This window comes from Euprymna scolopes, chromosome 28 (genome assembly GCF_053919585.1).
Source record: "Euprymna scolopes isolate OS-2025 chromosome 28, ASM5391958v1, whole genome shotgun sequence".
Lineage (NCBI taxonomy): Eukaryota > Metazoa > Mollusca > Cephalopoda > Sepiida > Sepiolidae > Euprymna > Euprymna scolopes.
The window spans coordinates 72600153-72618710 of record NC_136509.1 but is presented as its reverse complement, the minus strand read 5'-3'; the positions used below and the strand labels follow the sequence as shown (position 1 = coordinate 72618710).

At 35.7% G+C, this 18558-nt stretch overlaps 1 protein-coding gene across 2 annotated transcripts in view; it reads right to left on the bottom strand.

Moving 5' to 3' along the window:
- LOC145249691 (centlein-like) overlaps positions 1–18558 on the bottom strand; it is a 1118615-nt gene that overhangs the window by 41198 nt on the left and 1058859 nt on the right. Inside the window, exons 18-20 of one of the 2 annotated variants that reach the window (XM_080111490.1) lie at positions 14298–14511; positions 9263–9443; positions 3153–3289 (exon numbers count right to left, since the gene is read on the bottom strand). In XM_080111490.1, coding sequence (XP_079967616.1) covers positions 3153–3289; positions 9263–9443; positions 14298–14511 — 532 coding nt within the window. The remainder of the gene's footprint in view (positions 1–3152; positions 3290–9262; positions 9444–14297; positions 14512–18558) is intronic. The other variant, XM_080111491.1, reaches the window with a different exon arrangement.

Below are 18558 nucleotides of genomic sequence, written 5' to 3'. Positions count from 1 at the left end.
AAGATGATAACAGCTGTCGTAAGAGTCTAAATAATAAAGGCTACCGAAGTTTACTAAAGGATCGAGCTTCAATCTATAGTTCCACTCCCACAAAACATTCACAACAAACACTCACTTAGCTACAACCATTGTCATTTTCCTTCCTCTTTCTCTCTCTGTACCTAAAACTAAACAAAAATTCAATGAGCAAAATTTCTTTCCTAGAACCCATGGAACACAACACCATGGGGCCACTTTCCAAAGTAGTTTCAGCCAGACGGGTGTTTCTCGTGAAAGACTACTGAGAGGGGACGAGGGATTGGAGCTCAGACGAGCACCTGCCATGGAAATAACGATAAAATAAAGACAAGCTCGCAGTGTCTCTTCTGTGGGAGAGAGGTTGCAGAGAAGAGAAAAGGGTATCCCCCACTAAACCACAAAGTCTATTTTGTACTTTGTCAAGGCAGGATAGGCTGTTTTTAGCAGCTCCTGCCCAGATGTGGCAGCAGTACTCCATCCTTGGACGTACTTGGCTTTTATACAGATAGAGAATTACATCAGTAGTGAGATATCTTCTGGAGCAGTAGAAGGATCCCACCATTTTCCCAGCGTCCCTGACAACAGATTTGATGTATGTGTTCCATTTCAGATCAGGAGTAAAGGTCAAACCCAGAAGCTGGTCAAAATATGGAGCCTCCCGAAGACGAGAGCCATCCATTACAATTGATGCCAGATGGGGATCAGAGCGTTGACGATGTAAAGATAGAAGCTTGATTTTGGATGGATTAAAAGTGACCAGACACCTCTTCCCCCATTGTACCACGTGCTCAAGATCAGAGGAGAGAGAATTAGAGAGAACTTTGTCATTTATGGCCTTTGATGTGTTGCCATAGATGGTCGTGTCATCAGCATAGATGTCAACGAATGATTTAAGTATGTGTTTTGGGAGATCATTGATGTAGATCAGGATTGGTTGGTTGGTTGTTTTTGTTTTACGGCATATCAACCCTTTTCGGATTATTTAATGCCGAATCCAAAGATTTTGAAGAAAAAATTTTTTAATAGAATATATTTGTTGTTTTCACGTCGGTTTCTATTTAACCCATAGTTGGGACCCTAACAGGTACTACCACTCCGGGTCAGAGTGGACCTGGGAGCAATGGTAATTAAAGGGTGGCTCCACACTCCCCAAAGCCCACAAGCTGGGGCCTCACCACTGGATATAGTTTAAGGTCATATCCAGGACCTGTAGATCAGGAAGACAGTTGGGCCCAGGATGGACCCCTGGGGGACTTCAGCATTAATACTGTGGGCGTCTGATTTCTACCCATCAACCACTACTCTTATGAACCTATCAGAGAGAAATGATTTAATGATCGAGAAAACATTTCCAGTAATACCGTAGCTGGAAATCTTGTGTAGTAGGCCCTTATGCCATACCTTATCAAAGGCCTTCGATATGTCAAGAGCAATTGCCCTGGAAAGGAAACATTTGTCAAGAGATTCACTAATCCTATGTGATATAACCGTTAGCACATCTACGGTAGATCTTGCAGAGCGGAAACCATATTGCATGTCACTAAGAAGGTTGTTTCTGTTGAGGTGGTTGACTACTTCTTTATTTAATATGGATTCCAACAACTTACTCATGACACACAGGAGACTTATTGGTCTGTACTGAGAGGGAGATGACTTTTCACCTGAATTCTTAAATACAGGGCATACTGATGAGGTTTTCCAAGGTGTTGAAAAGCACTTCTCCTTAAGGCAACGCTTAAACAGTTTTGTAAGTATGGGGGCAAGTTCTGGTTGGAGCTTTTTCAGCACTATAACTGGAATGCTGTCAGGGCCAGTTGCTTTACTGGAATCAAGGTTCTTGATTAGCTTGGCAACTTCACGCACAGATATTTGTATGTTGCATAGTGTGTTGTCTGTTATAGGAGGAAATACAGAGAGTTGATGGTCATTGTCGCATAGGGTAGAATTAGCTGCAAAGTTCTTGGCAAACAGTCTGGCCTTGACTGATGCTGACGAGATGACCTCAGGTCCATTGATGATAGTTGGGATAGAACGCACACTTCTGTTCAAGATCCTGTTTGCTATTTGCCAGAACTGGTGGGAACCAAGCCGCTGCTCAGCTACTTCGGATTTAACAGACTGAGCATATAGATCTCTTGCATGTTTTATTACTCTTTTACAATGGTTGCTGGCAGTCCTCAAACCAGCTTTCATCTCAGTACATCTGTTAGGTTGGTAGCTATGGAAAAAGTCATTTCTGTGCACGATGGCAGCAGCACATTCTGAGGAGAACCATGGCTGGCTGTTAGGTTTTTGTTGGAATTTTTGGATGGTATGAATTGGTCTATGCCTACAATTAACCATTCGGTCAGGTCTGATACTATAGAGGACACATCCTTTTTAAATATGGAATGCAGAGGTAGGTATTTTCACGCTATTTTTTATTCTTCGTGCGTTTCCAAATATAAGTGAAACTGAATCCGAGCCTACCTACCTGCCCAAACTTTTTTTTCTTTTACACCTCCAAACACCCGGGCAACACTGGGTACCCCCGTTAGTCTATATATATGAAGGGCAAAATGCGTGTGTGTGTGTGTGTGTGTGTGTGTTTGTATGTCTCACAAAAACTTTTGACAGAGGCGATGGATCCTCATGAGATCGTTTTAAAGCTCGATCTGATCGGACTGTGGAAACATTGGCCAAAACGTCACTTTTTTTTTCTCCTTCATATTATGGGTTCAAGCCTGCCTGCCTACTACCACTTTTTTTTTCTTCCTCTCCACCCAAACTGCCTACTGATGCCACCCCCCCCCACCGCTACTACCAATTTTTTTTTTAATATTTCCCTCAACTCTGAAGTTCCTTACTCGACCCAGGCAATGTCAGGGAACCCTGCTACTATACCACATTTTTTAATCCTGCACCCCCTGGAGGTCCTGGGCAACGCTGGGTAGCCCTGATAGTCTTATATAAAACTGCTTCAATTGAAAGGTTGTGTGTGTTCTTTTTCTCGTTTTAATGTTCATTCTCATTCCACATATTTTTAAAAACTTAATTAGACAAAATCCCAACACAATCTTACTCTGCGACCGTGCTTCTTGCGACCGTGCGTTTTGTAAGAAAATATAATAAAAAAATGTATGCAAATATTTTACCTGTCTTTGTAAGTCCTGGAACTTTTGCTTGGAAAACTTTCGACCACTTGGAACAGGTTTTGACACTTTTGCAGGATCACTTTGTTTCTTGTGAGTTGAACTGTGAAGAGGGGAGGTGCTAGCATCTTTCAAGGCTGCTAAGAACAAAAGCAAATAGGAAATGTAAATTTATCTCACCCCAATTTTTCTCCTTTATGTTGCTATCTAAAAGTTATGCCAACATAAGCGAATGACTAGAAAAATATTTTCATAATCAAATGACAACATTCAAAACAGAAAATACTTTGTCTAATTAGGACATAATCACAAGAGGGAATTTTATATTCTTGCTGCCAACAAACTAGTTTCCTGTACAGCCAACAGATTGTAAAACTTTCAATAACAAAATAAACTGTTTTTATACATTATATGTGCAGGGTTTTTATACATACTGGTCTTTTACACACTCTCCATTTCTTTCTATTGTTGCCGTTTCGTCTAGTTTTTCATATAGAAATAACATTCTTTTCATGAAGAAAGAGTACAGGAGATGTTCGCTGGGGATTTTCATAAATGGTTTTATTTTGGAGATAATTGACTCAGGAGAGAGAGACTAATGTCCCTTTAGCTTATTATCTACTTCTTAACTCAACTTTCTAACTTACTGAAATGAGTGACACATACGGACAGACTTGAGGTAATATTCTGCTTAGATTATTCTATTTTGTCGACAGTGTTTCATTTGCACAGCTTCCATGAAGAGACTGAATTGGAAACTTTTATTTCTCTCAACTCGAAAAAATGATGTGATCAATCAACTATGCTTTGTTTATCGTTTGACCTGTTGTCCTCTGCCTCAACTTTATGTCATCTTCCATCTTTTATTCAACCCTGGTAATGATTCTGCTTTACAGATATAGGTTATGATGTACTAAGTGTGAGCCTTGTCAAAATCCATACAAGTTAACTTAATTGTTACTAATATGTAAGAAGATGGATGTGTGCAGTTTGCCATCAATTTTTTTACACTGTACCTACTGGTGGTAGTCCCCCCTTATTTTGAGATTATCTCATATTCTGCTTACATCGAACCATAGTTATGGCTTTAAAGGCAAATTTAAGTGGCAGTCGTAATATTAAATGTAAATACTGATCTATTTCCATGAAAGAAATTACTTAAATTTCTGGTCGGTCTATAACTAGTGCATTAGGAGTGTGTTAATGAACTATTAAACTGAACTTAGATGGTCCAGCAAAACAGTCAATGCAATGTAAAACTAAAGGTTCTTGCCCAGATTCCTCTCTATTAAAAAACAAAAACAAAGAAAAAACTGCTGTAGCCATGCTGAAACGAAAATATATACTAAAATTTACGTAAATTGTTCAAGCAGTTCTTTATTTATAAAGAAAATCATTTTTAAACGATTAATGGGAATTCATAGACATTACAGCATAAATCTCGTAATATTTGTTTTTTGTTTTAGATTATTTTCAAAATGGAGGACAGTACAGCCATTCTTCGGTTATTCGTAAAATTTGATTTTCTTATGTAAAAGTATTGTATTCCAAAAATTAAGTAAATTGATCAATTAGTTTTATTTTTATAAAGAAAATGATTTTTAAGTGATAAATGGGAATTCATAGGCATTACAGGTAAATCTCACAAGTTTACATTATTGTTCAGTTATCTACCTTAGATTTTTATTATTTTTTTTTCAAAATGGAAGACAAGACAGACGATCTCCGGATACTCATAACATTTGATTATCTTATGTATTACACCTATGTGATGCCTCCATTCAGTCTCACAAGACAGTGGATACCCTCTGTAAAGGTAGCTGTGCATGAAATTGTGAAGCAAGAGTTGCGCAATCTCCAACCACACTTCTCCTGAATCGGCACTGGCAAGGAGAAGTGTAAGATGACAGTAAACAATGCTGAGATAAGCGGAGAGCACATACAGCACCAGGAATTCCCGAATGGTCACCCATTCTAGTACTGACCAAGTTCAATGTTGCTTAACTTCGGTGATCAAACGGGGAACCAGTGTGTCAAGGAGTGCTAGAAATACATAAAATAGTTTAGAGAGAGGGAGAGAAAGATATTAGTTAAGTGAGCGATATAAAGAAATATTAGACACAGATAGAATAACGTATTCAGCAGTTTAAAGATAGATATAGAGATGTGTTTAATAGTTTAAAGAAGCATTTAGAGAGATGAATAGATAGTTATTTAATAGTTTAGAGAGAGGGAGTGATAGAGAGATGTATTTAATGGTGTAGAGAGAGGGGGGTCTAGTTGTATATAATGTTTTAGAGAGAGTGATAGAGGGGTATTTAATAGTTTCGAGAGCGAGGATAGTGGGGGAGAGGGTCATTTGGTAGAGAGACAGAGAAGTATTTACATGGTTTAGACAGAGAGATTGTATTTGATTAGCCACAGGAAGAAAACATAGTAGCTTAGAGAGAGAGAGAGAGAGAGAGAGAGAGAGAGAGAGAGAGAGAGAGAGAGAGAGAGAGGGGGGGGATGGCGGGAAAGAAAGCATTTTAATGATCATATAAAAGAGAGAACAAGATACATCATTAGTAGCTGAAAGAGAGAGAGAGAGAGAGAAAGAGAGATAGAGAAAGAGAAAGAAATAATATCTCCCTTGAAAGAGAGACAGAGAAAGATATGGGGTGAGGGTGGAAAGCAGAAAATGGATGAGAGTTTGGATGATGATGATAATAATAACAAAAAAAAAAAAAAAAAAAAAAAAAAACAAGTAAAGGCTATGTTGATTTTGACTTGCTTCCAGATAAGAAGGACTCATCTGCCTCCACCAATGTCCACTATGACGCTACACTTGATTAAGGCATGTAACTCAAAACATCAGAAGTATGTTGTAAAATTAATTAAATTCTTCCTCTTTTCTTTTTCTAAGTGTATTAGTTCCGGAACATTCCAATTTACCCCTTCAACCAAATAAAGGAATTTTAAACCATGTTTAAAGAAAATTAAAAAGTTATAAAATTAATTTTCTTTCTTTGGAGAAACGGGTGCAAAACCAAATCCCAGAAAATGATAAGATTTTCTTTATTTTTAGAGGATGAGAGGTGGGGTTGGGGGGGGGGGTATTGATAATAAATAAATCCAAATGAAAGAAACAGAAATTCTAGGAATCGGTAAATCTGAAAAAGGCATCGATTTCCTTTTCATTAAGGACATACATGTAGACTAGATACCACCCTCGAGTGTCTGTGACTTTTCTGTACAGGGGTCTGTTCAGACAACCTGGCATAAGGATATTTGCCCCTACAAGTAAATCCTAATTAAATATTCAAGATAACATAATATTCGAAGCCCAAATAAAATCCCCTCAGTATGGCTAACCAACACTGGCTTTTACAATGATTGCATGTAGTAACAATACTAAGTGTGATACTCCACCAGACTCGACAAATTCTTGTCCTGAAATCAAGTAAGACGAAATGAAAACTATACTACATAGTTAACTGGTCAATAAATGAAAGTAAAATTTATTTTCTTGAAGGTTTATTTACTGAATTTATTTTTACTTTAGGTTATATTTATTGGTCCCTCCGCCAAATTTACCCTTGTTCGTTCATCTGTCCGCACTTTTCTCAATGACTTGGAATTTTTTTAAATTTTGCACAAACATTAAACATGATATGAATAAAAAAGTAACAGAACGGATTTTCCGGGAAAACTCTGGTTGCCCCCCCCCCCTAGGGGTGCCTTTCCGGTTAAAATGGCTAAATTTGACACTTTTGTGCTTATTAAAAAAAGTGATGCCTTGGATTTTTATAAAACTTTCTGAAAAAGGTGTAACTAACTGATTTCTATATAATTTTGTTTGTCTATACTTCGTGATAACTCTTGGGTGTGTCACTCCATTTTCGGGACTATTTTACTATATTTGTCCAAAATTTTGTGTGTATGTTTATTTAGCAGTTTTGCATAGTGCTGAACTCAAATTTAAATATGTTAAGGCCTTGGGGACTTTTGGGGCTAAATGGAAGGGGGGGGGGCAAATGACGGACTTACTCATTTCTTTTTTTGTATGGTGTAGAACTCAAATTTACACATATATTAAGGCCTAAAACTGCACCGTTTGTTCATTTTCACGTTCCCTGGGGACTTTTGGAGCTAAATGGGGGTGGGGGGGCAAATGTTGAACTTCGTCATTTTTTTTTTATGTCTCGTTCACTGTGCACTCATGGGGGACCATGCATGCTTCACTTGTCTTAATTTAATTGTTTTTAATTTTAGTTTTAGTGAGGACATGCGTTGCATGAAAAAAAATGTTCTGAGAATGACGTATAATGTGAAACTCAAGACTAGACGATTTCTGATAACCTTGGGGGAAGATTAAATCTGGATAGCATAGGGAGATGTGTGTAGAACAGGAAACACTGATGGTTTGGCCATATCGAAAGAATAGAGTGAGAGTTTTGGGGATAATAGATGTAAAATAGTTCATAGGGAAAGGCTAACGGAAAACGTTGGAGATTATGATAAAAATGGCCTTGAGAGAAAGAGGGATAAATAAAGACCTGGCTAGATATATTTCTTCTTTTTTTTTTTAAATCAATTTCTTAAAGCTGTCCAACACATGCCAACATGTAAAACGTATGTTAAACCGATGACGATTTAAGTAGATATTATATATTAAATATTTTCCTAAAATAATTAAAAGTAGGCATGTGTGCAGTGTGTCATTACGGGTTGGGGACATACAAGGTGCGTTCAAAAAATTTCCAGACTTTTTTTATCTGTGGGCATTTTTATTGATAATACACACATGAAACTCTAGTCCACTTCGAAGTAATCTCCTCTGGCTGCAATGCATTTGTTGTACCATTCGAACAACTTCTCGAAGGCCCCATGGAAGTCCTTTTGTGTGAGCATGTCAATGACCCTCATTGCAGCCTCTTTTATCTCCTCATAACCACAGTCTATAAAGTTTTCCCTGAGCTTAGGGAATAACCAAAAGTCACAGGGAGCAAGGTCTGAACTATAGAGAGGGTGAGGAACTGTTTTGATGTCCATCTTGGTCAAATAGTCTGTGGCAAAGATGGAATTGTGGACTGCTGCATTCATGCAAATCTTCTGCATCTTCAGTTCCTTGTGAATAATTATGTGTATAGTTCCCACAATGACATAAAACTATTCACTTATTGTCTCTATAGAACGACAACGGTCCTTATCCATGAAATTCTTTATTTGGCCAATCAACTCTGATGTTCTGTCTTCCTTACTCCCCCCATGCCTCTCATCATCCCTCACAGACTCCCCCACTTTCCTTGAATCTCTTATGCCATTCAAAAACTGATGCTCGATTCATGCAAGATGGTCCAAAAGATGATTGAAGCATTCCATACGTTTCTGTGGAATTTTTTCCAAGTTTAAAACAGAATTTTATTGTATATCATTCTTCTAAAGTGTCCTCACGTCCAAATTGCATTTTTGAATTTCACCAGCTGTGAAAATCAGGCTTTAGTAGGGTGTATTCCAATTCCTGCTGTAGTTATTCATTTCAACTTGAAATCATAAAAATTGGTCAATCATCTCAAAAGATGTATAGGAATAACATACTGAGTTTTGAAGAGTCTACAACAGTTTTAAATACCTGTATAAAAAAGTCTGAATGCTTTTTTAAGGTGCCTTGTATGTTGAATGGAAAGAAATGATATAAGAATGGTACAATGGGTATGTAACGTGATTCTTAAAAATTGGTTTAGTTCTGAGGGATTCAAAGAAAGATTAAATCTGGACAGCAGATTTGTGCAAAACAGATGGTATGACTGCATTCAAAAATTGCACGAGAGTTCTTGGATTGCTAGATGTAGAACAATTGAGATAGCAGCATCAGTCGACAGAGGAAGGTCAAAGAAAACATGGGAGGATGTGATAAGGATGGATTTGAGAGGAAGAGGGATACATAAGAACCTGACTAAAGAGAAGTGAGTTTGAAAATCAATGTCTTCAAAGTTCCAGTCCATGGCAACATATAAAATGGATATTAAACTGATGATGACGATGATTTAATTAGATGCCACATGTAAGATTGAGAAATGGAGAAAAATGTTGACTGATATTAAACAAGCATGTTATAGAATTGTACTCACCTGTAACTGGGCTTCGACATGGAATAGTTCTTCTTCCTCGTGAAATAGTGCTACTTTTGATCTTTTTAGCAGCACTGTCTTCGCCAAAATCTCTTCGGGTCTCCTGTTTATTTAGACTGGTGCGGAACTTTGACATTCTTCCACGTGGAACTTGGTGCTTCTTGGAACTTCGAACCGAGACCTATTATTGGAAGATGGAGAATGAATATCAAGTATAAATAAACAATTTCTAGACAATTAGAAGAAAATAATAGAAAGAATAGTTTTTAAGTTTATTGCTTGTTTAAACATTGTACTTTATTTATATACTAAAGAGGGTGTGAGGATCTTGCTCGGTCGTAAAATACGCTTAAATATATTTTAATTAAGGCAGATTTCGTATTTATAATTACAAAGTCAATTCTCTATTCAATATTATATATAGCTCTGATTTAAAAAGATTTAAAAAATGACTTGCGTACCATCAACTAGAATTGAAACCAAAACATTCAGCGCTCCAGTTGCGTTCCCTACTGTTTGCATTATCAACAGATAAATAAGAAAGGTTAAAAATGAAATCATGTGAAGATATGAATGAATTTGCACATACGCAAAAGTAATAGAAATATATCGGCAAGTTGAAATAAACTTTTTGCATTTCAACCTGTGGACATATTTCTGTGCACGTTACTCATCCATTCAATTGAAGATTTTACTCATTGGTTTATGATTACTATTTCCTGTTAGTTTCAATATAATGTGACTAGTAGTTTAAGAGTTCATCGGTTAAATATTTTCACACAGAGACACACACATACATACGTCTACTGTTGTTTTTTAGATAGATATACAAGGGGTGTTCCAAAAGTAATACCTCCTCGTTTTTATTCCACCCGAATGAATTCAACAAGGATTGTAAATTGCATTGTTATAATATATATATATATATATATATATATATATATATATATATGTATATATATATACAATATATATATATATACATAATATATATATATACAATATGTATATATATATAATATATTCAGACTAAGCAATGTGTACACATCAAAGGTTAAAATGGTTGACGTTCATTGAGATAAATATAGGGCCTTTTTAATGGTTTAAATAACTTGAAACTGTTGCAATGCCGGCCATGTGTAGCTGAGTATTCTTGACGCTTTTCAATGGATTATCTTTGGCAATTGCTTGCGATTGTTTATTGTCCAGGATTGTAAATTGCATTGTTATAATATATATATATATATATATATATATATATATATATATATATATATATATATATATGTATATATATATATATATATATACAATATGTATATATATACAATATATATATATGCATATATATATATATATACAATATATATATATATACAATATATATATATAATATATATATATATACAATATATATATGCATATATATATACAATATGTATATATATATATACAATATATATATGCATAATATATATATATATACAATATATATACAATATGTATATATACAATATATATATTATATATATACAATATATATAATATGTATATATAATATATATACAATATATATATATACACTATATATATATTATATATATATACAATATATATAATATGTATATATATATAATATATATATACAATATATATATATATATATATATACACTATATATATATATTATATATATATACAATATATATATATATACAATATATATATATATATTATATATACAATATATATATACAATATATATATACTATATATATATAATATATATAATATATATATATATATATTATATATATACAATATATATATATATACAATATATATATACTATATATATAATATATATAATATATATATATATATATATATATACGGGGAATGATAAAAACAACAGTAGCCGGGGGTGCCCGAAGGTGTCCAGGTGTGTGTAGGTGGTGTAGTAAGGACATCCCCCCCACACCCACACAAAAGTTGTAGTAATGAGGGGGGGATCAAAACAACAGTAGGTAGAGGTGTTAAAAAAATGTTAGTAGGCAGGCTCAAAGCCATAATGCAAAGAAGAGGAAAAAAAGTGACGTCATTGACGAAATTTGGAACATTGAAATTAAGCGAAGTCAATCCAACCGATATGATGACTTGCAAAAATGCAGACGCAAAACACCACCCCTTCCTGCCCAGTTTAGGGTGAAAGAATGAATGTTTTTGGCCAATTTTTCGATAGGATCAAGCTTTAAAACAATACAGATCTCGTGAAAATCCATCGCCTCTATCAAAAGTTTTTGCAAGACATACAAACACACATACAACATTTTGCTTTTAAAATTTCAACAAAATCATATTTGAATTTTCACAAAAGATTTCATCCCCTGTATATCCACTTCAAGCTACATATGGCTTACATTACCTACATTTACCCCAAGAAATTGCTTTCTGAAGTTCATAATGATTGGTTAATTAGTTTAGGAATGAATCCTGTACATAGAAATATATAAATGTATACACATACCTAACTTTATATAGAGAGATTAAACTAAACATAGCCAACATTACCCATTCTTACATGCGGCAATTTTTTTCCAAAATTCATAATGATGAGTTAATTAGTTTAAGAAGTAGGGTACCCAGCATTGCCCAGGTGTTTGTAGGTGTGTGTGTGTAGGGGGGGGGCGGTTTAAGTAATAGCCCCGTTTAAATATTATAAAAAAACGATGTTAAACTTGTTAAAAAGATCGGAAAAACAACAAAAAAAAGCGAAAAGCAGAAGAAAATGGCATAAATAACCCTTTCGGATCGAACCTGCAATCTTAAGATAACAACCGTGTATTTTGTGTTTGAGGGAGGGGCTGAACTAAAGAATAAGCGAAGTAATAATCCTGTTTAAATTAAAAAAAAAAAAATCGTTGCCCGGGTGTTTGGAGGTGTAAAAGAAAAAAAGAAGTTTTGGTAGGGAGGTAGGCTCGAACCCGAAGCCTCGAGGTTAAGGCGGAATAAAAGAGTCTGAAAGGTTACTAAGACGCCAAAGAGACAGAGAAGTGAAACCAGATGAAATTAAACGTTTAAAAAAACTAACGTCAACGTTTTCTAGGTCAAACATCGTCATCGTCGTAGTAATAGTAGAAAATGAAAATGAAGGAACGATTTGTTTTGCTACCCCTCCGTAGAAAAGGGTCTAATTGAGGGTGAAGAAATGAATGTTTTTAGCCAATTTTTCGATATCTGTCGTCGGAAGGTTCGAGCTTCAAAATGAGACCTAACTGGCGAAAATCCGTCGCCTCTGTTGAAAGTTTTTGCGAGACATACAAACACACACACACACACATTTTGCCTTTTATATATATACTAGCGAGGGGTACCCGGCGTTGCCCGGGTGTTTGTAGGTGTGTGTGAAAAAAAGCTGAAATGTGAAAAAAAACAGGTGCCCGTGAAAAAAAAACGAAGCCTTCACGATGCGCAGTTGGAAAATAGTTAAGTGTGAAAAAAAAAACAGGTGCGCGTTTTTGATTGACGTGACGGCGATAGGTATTCAGCAGTTAGCATTTTGTGCAGGACAGTTTTTAATGAGGTCAATAAATAGGTTTGTTTGTTTTTAAAAACCCGCTCCCTGTTTATTAGGGGGAGCGTCTCGTCTCGAAATGAAGCTACCGTCTGATATGACGAAGTCGACATTGACTAAATGTTACTTAGCTCTCTAGAGACCACTGGCTTTCGGCCAGTAATTAGAGTCGAGTTTCACTTTTTGTTTATACCAAAAACCAAATGTAACGCGTGCCGATGCGAAATGTCGAATAATTAACGTTTGAAAGTCAATAAAATTAAATAGACAGCTGAACTCCGTAGTTAAGTGTGAGATATTACAATTTATAGATGATATAAAAAGTTTTAAGAAGTTGTGAAGCGAGCGAGCGCTTCTCTGAAAGAAGCCTTTTGTGGACATCGAGGAAAAGCATACATACATACATACATTTTCGCTTTTATATATATATATATATATATATATATATATATACACACACATTAAACTAAACATAGTCAACATTACACATGATTAGGCCCAACAGCTGTTTTACCAAAATGCATAAGGATCAGTTAAATAGTTTAAGAGTGAATCCTATAATCGAAATATATAAACATATATATATAACTTACATAAATCGATTAATATAAATATAGCTCACATTACCCACCCTTAGGACAACACCTGTTTTCCAAGATGCATAATGATCGGTTAATTAATTTAAGTGAATCCTGTATGTAAAAATGTATCAACATATACACAAACATTACTTTATATGAATCGAATAAACTAAATATAGCCCACATTACTTACACTTACGCCCAACAGCTACTTTTCAAAATTCATGATGATTGGTTAATTAGAGTACGAATGATTCCTATACATAGAAATATACGCATACCTAACTTTATTTAAGTATATTAAACTAATTATATCCCACATTACGCACTCTTACCCTGCAGCTACTTTCCAAACTTCATAGTGATCGGTTAAATAGTCTAAAGGTGAACCCTAACCATAGAAACGTATAAACATATACACATGCCTAACTTGATTAAACTAAATATAGCCCACATTGCCTCAGCAGATGTTTTCCGAAATTCATAGAGATTTCGGTTAAAGACAAACAAAAACTGAAGCTCTATCTATGTTAAGCATAAAAAATCTTTATGCTACCTCCACGTTTAAGCGAATGCTATTGAGAAACGATTTGAGGTAGGAGATATACAAAATAGTTTTGTTTCTGAACTTAATACATAAAAGATAAAAGTAAGGTGTTCTTTCGGAGAGTTAAAGTAGAGAAGAGGGTTCTAAATAAGAATTACATGAACTATAGTAGACTTAATGATAAAAGATGCTGTATGGTTAGTAGTAGGGGGGGGAGGAGGAGGAGAGACTAATGCGGGAGAAAGAAAAGAAGTGGGCGAGATTAGGGATTTGAACCGGCTGTTGGCAGCCATGTTGGCTCCTTGGTGTCAATTATTTTCTCTAAAATCTGACCTTTTTGATGTGACTTCCTGATGAGGAGATTCGGGAGCTGAAACTGCTGCTGGCTATATCATTATCTGTTTGTGCTTGGAATGGTGACAAAAATGGTGCGGCTGCCGACGCTGTTGTCGATGATGTTACACCTGGCACTCTGGTTTCTTGCTGTAGGTGAGGGCTTTGTGCAGAGGAGAACAATGGTGAGGGGATGCTGGTTCCAACAGCATCACTGCAATGGAAGAAGTACCAATGTCAATAATATATTTATAGATAAAACAGTTATCGATAGAAACATGTTTCGCTGTCACTATAGCTAATCAGCATGGTTGGCTATGAAATTTTGGGTTATAAAGAAAACTGATGGCTATGTAATGAGCAGCAACTCTCCAAGACTAAAGGGAGCTAATTAATACCAGTAATACAATTATCATTCCAAACATTATCATACACTGCCCCTTTCTCTCTTACATATTCACAAACACACACACACACACACACACAAATATATGACTTAGAGAGAACTTGAATGCCTACTCGACAATATCATTGAGTGTTTAAGGTTTCTCTGTAGAGGGGTTTGTCAGGATAATCTAGTATGATGATACTTTTCCTAGAAGTAAATCATGACCAAATATTCAAAATCACATAGTATTCGCAGCCTAAATAAAATCTCCTCATTATGGCTAACCAACACTGGTTTTTACAAGAAATGGTGCACCTTCTCATAGTGATGCTATCTCAAATAATAGCACGAAGCTGCATATTCCTCCAGACTAGATGAATTCTTGTCCTGAAATCTCGTAAAACTAAGAGACCAGAAGAAATTAATTAAATAATAATTATTCTTTTATACCTACAGACACTAGTATTTCATGCTGCCGGTCAGTAGATTCGAACCCATCCAGGAAGTCACTTTTGACTCTATTTGCTAATACTCTACCTCATATAGGCAAACAGTTAATAAAACATGTTAAAACACACTTTGAAATGAGTTAAAAACATATTTAATCTGAAAAGGAAACACTAGAAAAGTGGATAGTCCTTAATCCGCAGAGTTTTTAAGAAATACTTTCCTTCTCATCAGAGGGTAGGAATTAGCAAAATACGGGATCGGATTTTGCATGCAAAAGTATTTGATGAAACAACATGTAAGTCAAAGATCTTACTTGATAACAAAAAAGTGAAGCAGAGGGAATATGGTGAAGAAAAAGGTGATTACACGTGAATGGATAGTCTGGTGGAAGATAAATAATCCAGTGACGGTAAAATCCAAATATGTAACTTCAAGAAAGTTAATTGAATTTCCATTTGCACAAGTAAAATCCAAGGGAATCCCGTAATTGGAAGATGGTTCAAAATAATCCAAAGGCAGAAATCCATGGAATAATTCACAAAAATGTGTACAAGGAAAAAAGGAAAAAATTCCAATAATATTAATAAAAGAAAAATGAGATATGCTTTTCACTCTCTACTGCCGAGACATAAATATAAATTATTTTATTTTATATATATATATATATATATATATATATATATATATATATATATATATATATAGATAGATAGATAGATAGAGAGAGAGAGAGAGAGAGAGAGAATTGAATATAAATATTTTATATCAAATCCTCTCATAATAAAAAATAATGCTCAATATTATTGTTAAGTTTGCAGGTTGAAACAAGTAACGTAGAAAACAATACAAATGACGACTCAACAAACAAAGGTAGATCAAATAAGAAATGTATTAGGAAAAAGTATATTTACAGGATATTTACATAATGGTGTCAAATAAGAGAGTCTTTGCTGGAGAAACATATCTGCTCTCGGCGGCCTTCGGTGGCTTCTAGTGAACACACACTCGGACTAACTGAGTCTTCCTATTTATGTGTAATTACTATCCACATATGCAAATGAATGTGTGCCACCGCAACAATTATAGATAGAACATTATTATAAGACATTTTCAAAAGTAAGCTCTTATCCTCAGCAGAAATGACTAGTAAAATAGAGAATTACAAGTTTCCATTAAGTCAAAGAATTTCTGCCATCGGTTAAAAGAAAAAAATAATTCATATATATATATATGGTTACCATTTGGGAATTTTAGGTGCTGTATGTGCTCTCTGCTTTTCTCAGCATTGTTTCCAGTCATGATAAAACTCCACTTGTTACTAGTATTTAACAATATATATGTGTGTATATATATATATATATATATATATAGTCATGAGAATCAAACCTAGAAACGGACGATCAAGCAGTTATTGCTTTAGACTAAGCATGCAACACAACATTAGTTACTTTTATTTTCTCTACCGCTCTCCTTCGACCCAGGACTACACCATAATAAACAAAGTCTCTGACAGCATAGACACAACACTCTCCCTCGACACTAGCGCACAAGTACATGTATTTGGTGACTTTAATGTTCACCACAAAAACTGGCTTGGATTCTCTACTCACACAGATGCAGCGGGCAGCAAAACACATAGCTTTGCTATATCTCACTCCCTATCACAACCCCTTTCCCTGACCAGCAATAACAAAACGCATCACTTCTTGATCTGTTTCTGACCACAGTTTCCAAGGATTGTATAACAAATGCTGACAGCCCACTCGGGAACGCTGATCATGCAGTGATAATGGTCGAAATCGCCCTAAACGCTAGACCCATAACAACGAGATATTATAAAAAGGCTGACTGGGAAGCCATCAGAGATCTTATCAGAGATGCTCCATGGGGAAATATTTTTCTCTTTCTACTGAACGGTATACAATTGAGACCACTGAATGGTTCAAAACAGCAATTGAAGCACATGTTCCCATGCGGAAATTTTATAGCAAGCCCTACTCTCCCCAATGGTTTACTTCTACTTGCGCAACTGCCATTGCTCAAAGGCAGCATGCATACCCCAGATGTAACCAACATAAGTCCAGTTCAAACAGACAGAAGTATATAGAAGCTAGAAGTAATGTTAAAAAGGAAATAGCGATAGCTAAGAGAGAATTTACTGAAACCACTAAAAAACACATCGAAGCACAAAATTAGGAACTCGTGACTTCTGGAAAATCTACAACAGTGTAGTAAATAATGGGCAATCAACTATTCCCCCACTAACCAACAATCACAAGGTTGTTTTCTCAGCAACTGTCAAGGCTAATATGCTTGCCAGTCGGTTTGCCTCAAACTCCACACTGGACCCTTCCAACCACCCCCGCCTGACTTTCCTTTGCAGACAGACACCACGCTAGACGATCTAAAAATCACCCCTGCTCAGGTGCATGCTATCATAAAAAACCTAGACACTTCAAAAGCATGTGGACCTGATCTCATCCCAGCTGTGCTATTAAAAAAGTGCTCAGCCGAAGTAGCTCCAGTTTTCTCCAAACTCTACAACAAATGCCTTAATGAATCTTGCTTTCCGAACTGCTGGAAAACTGCTTCTGTGATACCAGTATTTAAGAATGCTGGCGAAAGAACTGACCCATCAAATTATCGCTCCATTAGCCTCATCCCACTTTTCGCCAAAATATTTGAGACCATAATTAACCATGCTCTAGTCCATCACATTACAGATGCTAAACTTCTGACTGACAAACAATATGGATTTAGACAAGCCCGTTCCACCGCAGACATCCTCACTGTAATCTCTGAACGTATATACCATTCGCTGGACAAAGCGGGAGAGGGCAGAGCAGTAGCTCTAGATATATCTAAGGCTTTTGACAGGGTATGGCATGAGGGTCTCCTCAGGAAAATTAAATCATATGGTATCACTAGTAGAATACTTAACATAATTGAATCCTTATTAGATAAGAGAAAAATCCAGATTGTCCTCGAAGGTCGTACATCTAAATAATATTATATAAATGCGGGAGTGCCTCAAGGGTCTATCCTTGGACCACTATTGTCCCTAATATTTATTAATGACCTCCCCGACAAAACTGCCTCTGAGATGGGTATATATGCTGATGACACCACACTCTATAACAGGCATGACAGGAAAACAAATGAACACATAACTAAAGAAATGGCAAAAACACTAGAGGATGACCTCCAATCTGTAGTGGAATGGGGACAAAAATGGACGGCCAAGACTAAACTGGTTTCCTTCAATAATTACAAGAAACCTTCTCTGCCACCAATAGCAATGGCCAGTGACTCCCTGTCTGAGAGTACATCTTTCAAACTGCTTGGCCTAAATTTCACAGGAAAAATCAGTTGGAACAATTACATTAAAAACATTGCCAGGGCCGCTGCAAAGAAGGTAGGCTC